Below are 8,319 nucleotides of genomic sequence, written 5' to 3'. Positions count from 1 at the left end.
TTAGAGGGAATTCGAGCTGACTCGTATTTCATATCTTCGGAGCTAGACAAATAAAGAAACACATACTTTGGTTCTAGAACTCTCGAAGTCCACTACGTGGCACTTGCTCCTCTTATTCCCTCCGAGAAAGACTACCATAACGCCCTCCTTCGAGTGAGGACATCAGTCCTTTACAACTTCTCCATTCCTTCTCCCCATAACACTGATTTTGATCAAATAAATTGGAAAGAGATACAATCACAGAAGATGACTTTTTCAATTTGAAACATCATCCATGCAATTTAACCTTGAGTGAGATATGTAAATAAATTATGATATATGCTGTACACATGAGTCAATTACAGAGTTTAAAGAAGACGAGACGGAAAGGTATACTAAAAAGATCAAAAAGGAGAAAGATAAGTTTAGATTGAAGGAGCTTAAGAATTCCAAGTACTGATTATGAAACTTAAAGGACTTTAAATCCTTCTCAGTCCATCTTCCATACTAGCTTGGCCTAGAAGCACTTCCCTCCATGGCTAATTGACTAGCCACAACAGATCCCATACCTTGAAGTGACATTGGTACAAAAATGACCTGAAGGGTGATGGTTCAAAATTTAGATTTGAGTCAGTTAATCTTGAATCATTTCTGTCAAGTTTTGAGATATACATTTACCTTTGAATCACTTTGCTTGGCCATATTCTGGTAAGCTTCAAGCTGACGAATTTGAATGGCTGCAGGTGAAGATAAGCTAAAAAAAATGAAAAGCCAGATGACTTCAGCTCTCTCTTCCCGCAGACATCAGACAAATTGATTGTCAAAAAAAAAGTCATAGGTTACTTACATATCTGCAGCCTCTCGCATTAGATGAGCAGCATCTACTTCAGCTCGCGCAGCGATGACTTTAGCTTCACCTAATCGTTTCTGTTGAGCTGCACTCGATAAAGCTTCTTGTAATTCACGCGAAAAGATGATATCCTTGATCAAGATCGATTCCACCTGTGTTAAGTGTAATGTGGGATATTTAGTCAGTAATCCTATAAAGTGTTTCTATAGATTGCAAGAACTGACCTGAATGCCCCATTTTTCTCTATGGTAGAGATGATAAGCCAAAGCAAAAAATAAGTTTCGGCGGAATTTAAGTATAATCAAAGACAGTGAATGACAAACGAAACATTCTCTAAGATCTCAGCTATCTCTATTGCAAGACTCTCTCTTTCAGATACAACAGATTGTAAATTACGACCACCCACCACCGAACGAAGTGTAGTCTGAGCCATTTCTGTCAAGGCTTGTTTGACATCATTGATGGCAAAGGCAGCCTTGTCTGATTTGCATATGCCGATTGAGGGTTAGTGACGATCTTGATTTTGCTACGGATAGAAAGGTCAAGAGTTCGATGAAGTGAAAAATGATAAACTAACAAGGATTTGTCTGGAAGTCGATACATATATGAAAAATATTAGTACTATTTCAGCTGTTACAGTTTAGTCATCTACAGGATGTCAAGATCAGAAAGTTTGATCGAGACTTACAACATGCCAATATACGACACTGTCGATATCCACATTCACTGCGTCTTTAGTGACAGCTGTTTGGCTTAAGAGGAGGGATCGATAGGATCAGTTTTCCGCTAGAGACCTTGAGGAATGCGAGATTGCCAATCACGCTCACCGTCCAATGGCTGCCACTTGAATCTTGACATCTACACTTCTTAATTTTTCGCTGAAAGGGTTAACTTTGACTAATCCAGGATCAACCTGAAATCGATTCCATTAGAACAGATAACGCGAGTGAATCAGCAAGTCAACAGGCTAGAAACGGGTTTAAGATCTTTCAATTTTTCACTGATTAATAACTAACCGATTTATAGAACTTTCCAAACTTAGTAATGAGTCCAACGCTTCCCTGTTTAACTTCTTGGTAAGGGTTCCTATTCGACATTTGAGAAACACGGTACATAAAAGGCTATCAATGACCAGTATCAAGGAGACTAGAAGACTTACGGGCAGCAGAAGCAAAGTGGGATGGAGCCTTTCAAGTGAAAGAATTTCAAGGCAATAAGTCGATCATGTTTGAAAGTCTTGGTTGGAGACAATTCAGGCGCGACTTTTGCGCTCGATGCATTTTCAACATACCGAAAGCCCCGAGGAACGTCCCAAGACAATTGAGCATGGCGCCATAATTTCCATAAACCTTGATGAATTACCGAACCCGTGACCGATCAGATAGACACGTCGAATGCAAGATGAAAGTAAGTTCACATGGCATGATGAGGGAAAGACACACGAGGCTGAAGATTCACGAGAAAGAAGACTTACCATATCACCTTCGTTGAGCTGTTGAGCATAACTTGGTTGCATGTCGGATTTTCTTAGTGGCTCGACTGTTATAAGGTGATGGTTTTCGTGACGATCCGCTGTTGGTTTGCCAGAGCTACCAGTGAGAGCTGCATGACCTTCATGACCGACTAGTTGATCAGGTTGAGACTCGCTCTCACGATCGATTGTTTTTGACATCACGTTGAAGGTTATTGCTTGTGGGCTTGGTTGAGACCTTTTCGAGCTGAGAATCGAATTATAATTTCTTGAAATGAAATGTTTATGTGATGGAAGAAAAATGGAAACAGGTTTTGAGGGAAGTCAGCAGAACTATTTATACCACAAACTCAGCAAGATGATAGATCTTAACTAAGGCCGTTCGCCGCGCCCTACATCACCTTCTATATCTATCATCATGAGGACCAGCATATGTATACCAACTGCATAAGATCTATGATAATCACACAGCCGGATAACCGTCAATGTAAAATCACTCAGCATTCAATTCTTATTGTATCATCACTTTTTTGACATCATTTTCGTCATCGATCACCACTCAAACACTACAGTCAACTCTCGATGTAAGCATATCGACCGTCGACAGATTTGCTGTGCTTAGAGCATCTCCTATCGTTATCACGAAGTAAGCATAATTCAAGTTTTGCCCTTTTTTGGCTTGAATTATGCGTTTATGGTGAGAATGGGCCCCCAGCACGCAAATACAAGCCCCGCTTTGAGTGGGGCGGAGCCAGCCCGGCCCCGCCGAGTCAATATGGTACCGCCCAGCAGTTGGACTTACCACACAAATAATCACCATAAAAGCATATTTTTCCTCTCCTGTGAGATTTATGCTTGTATACACAGAGAAAAACTCGCGATAAGAGCATATTTTCGCCAATCTTATGCTTTAATCATTATGCATCAAGCAATTTGATTTTGGCGGAGCACTCACGTATACCAAAAAAAATCGCGCGGCAACCCTTGCTTACATCGCGATATGCATACATGGGGCTTGCTTATATCGAGAGTTGACTGTACTACATTTATTGCTGTGAAGCATGTCCGATATCGTGAGAATCTCTTAAATGCGCTTTTTGATTGAATTGATATACAGTCAAACCGGAAAAGCTTGCCACCAATTCCCCGCCAATTTGCTCGAGTTTTGCGGGCAAAATCGGTCAAGCTTTTCCGGTTTGACTGCACACAACGCCGAGACAGCAACGCTCGCCGTAACGCTAACGTAACACTAACGTAGCTCTAAGCGTCACGTTATCTGTTAGCTTGACGTGTCTCGAAAGAGCTACGTTGGCGGACTCTTGTAACGGACTCTTTTTTTTTGAGTTACGTTAGCACTTTCGGGTAACGGGGATTTGTATTTTGAGTTACGTTACAGCCCCGCACCCCGTTACAGTAACGTTGTTGCGCATGACGGAACGCACGGGCTGACCTTTCCCAATTTGGTCTTCCATCAACCCCTTTTGACAACATCACCATCAAATACCACCTAATACAGATCAGTAGTGTCGCATGATGGACGCAAGGGGAGGTGGTCACGGCCTGATTCCGCTGATGGTGAGTTGGTTCAATTTCCTTTGATTTTCATCAAGCCGATTTGTCAAACGTCTAATCTCTAATCCCTTCATCCGATTCCCTCTTTTGCCTTTTCTCTAGATTCCACATCATTACTTTCACTTCCAATCACTACTTTCCCAAATACTACTCCCAATCATGATTGATCCTAGCCGCCGTTTCTTTGTTGGCATTTTCATACACATGTTCAACTTCGTTTTCTTTCGATTATTGGTGATGCCAGCAAGCTCTCAGCAATCACAACTTAACTTTACCTCGTCATCGTCCTCTATGCCTGTAAACCCATCGCAAACCACCCCTCTTAGATCTCAAAGGACCCGCATTCCTACGTCAAACCCACGAATGGTTCGACCTTCACCGGATAGCCGGCGAAGAGTTTCTGTTGACCACAAGCCTTCAATATCAACTGCCCAGTCTAAGAGAACCAAAGCCACTCTAATCATGGATTCCGAAGACGAGAGTGATAGCCCTCAGGTTGTGGCCCCAAAGAAGAAGCGTAAAACACTCCAGAAGACCAAAGTCAACAACGAAGTATTTTTTTCACGATTATCGAATCAATATTGTACTTTGATCTGAAACTGACTCATACATTCTTTATTTTGTTCAATTTCAAGTCTTCTTCTAAGCACGTCACGAAAGAAGTCCTCCGAGCTGATTCGGAGGAAGAAAATCAACAGGTCCGAAAACGCAAAGCCATCAATATCAAGGAGGCAGAGAAAACCGACCATCTATATGCGTATTATGGTGCACCGTTTCACAGCAAACCTAATGATGTAAGTGTTACTCTCATCTCGATTGATATCAACCATTTCAACAGTTTAATACATTAAAATTGTTCTGCTTTCTCCGCCAGGATAAGACCAAAAGACCTTTGGCTTATCCTTGTCTTTGGTGCAAAGGCCGAGACAAGGACCATCCAGTACGTATCAGCTACAGTAATCCAACGGCCAACCTCAAAGCACATCGGGATGGTTCAACTCAGGAAGTTTGATCCACCACGGGCTGTCCAGGACGACTCCGAGCTCGAGAGGCTGGATTGGACATACCTCCATCTGTTGCCGACATCCGCGCCCAAGAAGAAGCTGAAAAGAAGAAAAGCAACGGTCCTCTTGACGGTTTTGTTACAACTAGCAAGGTTTCTAAGTTCAACAACCTCACATTCAATCAAGGAATGTGTATCTGGTTACTTCGTCAAGCTCTGCCTTGGTCACGTTTGGCCGATCCCTGGCTTCGTGCATCTATCCAGTATCTTAAACCTGAGGCAAAGGTATATGGAAGGCACTGGGCCGCGCTAGAGGCCAAACGCCTCAACTTGTCGATGAAGAATCAAGTTTTTAATGAACTGAAGGTGTGATTTTCTTTGCAGTTCATCTTTTCTCAATTTGGCTTTCATTTAAACTTCAAACTAACATTGATTTTGATTACAGGGCTTAACTTCAAAATTCTCGATGCAACATGACGTGTGGACTACGAAGGGTAATCGTCATGGCTTCATTGGTGCTAATGTTACTTACATCAATCCTGCCTGGAATTTTGTATCTCGTCACCTCACGCTGAAGGTAGTTGCGTGGGAACACCAAGGTGTCTGGTTGGCCGAGCCTTTGGCCAACATATTGATCAAGCACAACCTCGCCGATAAGATGAGTAACACTATCGATTTCTTTAATATAATATATATTTCATTAATATAAATTATCATATAGGCTGATTTATTTTTTAACGTCTTCACTTGCTCTCCCAGACAACTGATTCGGGGTCGAACAATAAAACAATGGCCAATGAAATGCATCGGCAGTTCATTGGCCGTTGTGGTCCTAACTACACCTGGAACCCTGACAGAATGCACGCGTTCTGTTTCTGCCATAAGCTAGCCCTGATTGTAGGAGCAGGACTAGCTGCCCTTGGTCTCAAGACAGCTGCACCACGGAAGATCAAGACTGCGAATCGGGGCCAGTTCCCTGCTGTTTGTGCTACAGTTGCTGAAGAGGACGAGCCGGAAGATTCACAAGCTGGTGAAGGACCTGTTGTTGAAGTACCCGACGTTGCGACGGCGCCATCTGAGGATCTATTGTCTGATGTCGAACATGACCTTCAAGAGGTCAAGGACGAAGACAATCCCAAGACTAACATCATCACTTGATTGGAAGCTACTTTAGGCGATGCGGCGGTAGACGACGAGCTTGACTGGGATGCAGCAGATGCTCAAGATGCAGGCAATCCTCTAATTTTGCTTGAAGACACTGTGGCCCCAAGTCATCAACGCGAGGCCAACAAATTGAATTATATCCTGGACAAGGTTAGTTTTTGTATACAAAGCTTCATCCTTCATGACTACAAACTTACATCCACATCATCTCCAGCTGGACTTTGTTATCCGAAGAATAACGCGCTCATCTTCATGGCGAAATGAATATAACCGAGTTATGAAAAACCGAGGTCTATCACTTGGGTCTTTAATTGCAGGATACGGGATTAGGTGGAATATCAAGTATGTCAGTCGCCACAAAGCGTGGTTGGCACGTGAGGTTAGTGTTTTTTTATTCTTAGGTTATTGTTTTATTGACATCAACACAATCAACTTTTGTTTTAAGGTGATTGATCAGCTTTTAAAAGACGATCTGGAACGTGTAAAGTCAAAGACTCGTCGGCCTCGTAAAAATGGAAAACCTTACGGTTACTTCCATGAGATTACTATATCTCCTTCTGATTGGGCTTCGATTGAAGAACTCAACCGCGAGCTTGAGGTAAGCTTCATATTCAATACTAGATCACTTACATCTACACTACTTATTGAGTCACATACTTCTTTCAGCCGTTCTTGAAAATCACCAAGCAGATGGAGGGTAATCTCCCAACTGGTGCAATGGTGATACCGCAGTATGTTCAATTGCAAGCGGCGTTACAAGAACGGCAACTCAAGATATCAACAAGCGATGCTCTTTATCCAATGATAGAGGCGATGATCACCAAAGTTAAACTCTACCTGGACGAAGCACTTTCAACCGAAACCCTGATCATGGCAACGATCCTTCACCCGGCCTTCCGACTCAAATACTTCGAGAAGAATTTTGGAAAGACCTCAATTACTTACATTCAAGCTGACACCACTTTCAATAGGCTATTCAAAGATTACCAATTACAATCAATCAAACGAAAGCCATCAACTTCGCGATCTGATGATACAGGTTTCACAAAGCAGACAACTTTGGCAATGTTCGATGTTTATAGTGATGAAGATGATGACCATGAGCACCTAGGTGATGATTCTCAGGTTCAAGATTATTTTTGAGGAACGCTTCATATGAAGGAACCCGATTACGATCTTGGCAATCCAAGCGAAGCACTGCAATGGTGGTCGGTAAGTCTGGATGTTATCATTCTTTCTTTTCTTATGTACTCATATTTGCTTCTTTGCAGGTTAATCACAACAGGTTTCCAATTGTTGCACTGATGGCTCAAGACCACCTGGCGAGTTCGGGATCTTCGGCCCAACCTGAGCGAACCTTCTCCGCCGCGGCTGATGTATGTTCAGCTAGTCGAGGGGGCCTGAGTCCAATTACTATTGAGAGGTCGGTCTCAACCCGCATGTGGTTAGTCGAGGGGGTTCCTCTAGGCGATGAATTTGTCAATGTGGTGGAACATATTAGGGTAAACAATTTCATGTGACCTCATTACAACTCAAATCGGTGGTATTCTAAACTTGTGAACATTTTTAATTAAATTGTCTTTTTGATTCTATTTAGTAACTCTTTCAAAGTCTTGTTTCATTATTTTATGTATATATTTTTTGATGTTAAAGAAAATTTTCACTAGTTATCAAGCTACAGTAGCGTTAACGTAACTCTAGGAGTTACGTTATCAATGTGAGATAGCGGCGGGATTTCTAATCAGTTACGCAAAAGTGGCTAGCGCAACTGATTCAGCAGCGTTAGCATTTCGAGGAAATTCCTGATAACGGATACAGTTACGCAACGCGCAACCTGCCCCGTAACGCTGCGTTGCGTAACTGTCTCGGCGTTGCTGCACATATACTGACTGGGTCGAACTTGAACATTCCTATGATCAGAAGCATATACTAGAAATAACTTTGGCCGCACTCTTTTCCCTTATTTGAACTCACCTCTGGTCGGCTGTTGAACCTTGACTTTTGCTGTTCCGGACGTATCTACCAAGTTGACATAAAACCCGAATTCTTGGAAAATTGAGCTTGATGCACCACCACTTTCTCATATAATCGAAGCATTCGTCTATTCCGAGGAAAAGTTGAATGATTGAATAGGACCATCCTCGTGCTTTCAAGTATACGGTCTAAAGGACCATTCATAGTATGGTATACTCATGCATCACGTCTCCTAAAACCGATCGTGGCGTTAGTATTGCTTCTCCATACCTTGTCAAGTCATAGGTGATCATATCCGCTGATATC

The 8,319-nt window shown here is 42.4% G+C and overlaps 1 protein-coding gene across 1 annotated transcript; it reads right to left on the bottom strand.

Moving 5' to 3' along the window:
* Nucleotides 1-486: 486 nt before the first annotated feature.
* Nucleotides 487-2,501, bottom strand: MELLADRAFT_111742 (uncharacterized protein; the record flags this gene model as incomplete). Its single annotated transcript, XM_007416096.1, has 12 exons — nucleotides 487-576; nucleotides 658-733; nucleotides 827-981; nucleotides 1,054-1,072; nucleotides 1,153-1,309; nucleotides 1,407-1,416; nucleotides 1,518-1,581; nucleotides 1,657-1,742; nucleotides 1,846-1,915; nucleotides 1,989-2,016; nucleotides 2,121-2,178; nucleotides 2,304-2,501. 12 exons carry the CDS (start codon nucleotides 2,499-2,501, stop codon nucleotides 487-489), a joined length of 1,011 nt encoding a protein of 336 aa, XP_007416158.1.
* Between the last annotated feature and the right edge of the window lie 5,818 nt (nucleotides 2,502-8,319).

The sequence above is a fragment of the Melampsora larici-populina genome (genome assembly GCF_000204055.1).
Source record: "Melampsora larici-populina 98AG31 unplaced genomic scaffold MELLAscaffold_57, whole genome shotgun sequence".
In the NCBI taxonomy this organism is placed as follows: domain Eukaryota; kingdom Fungi; phylum Basidiomycota; class Pucciniomycetes; order Pucciniales; family Melampsoraceae; genus Melampsora; species Melampsora laricis-populina.
This window is presented reverse-complemented; position numbering and strand designations above follow the sequence as displayed.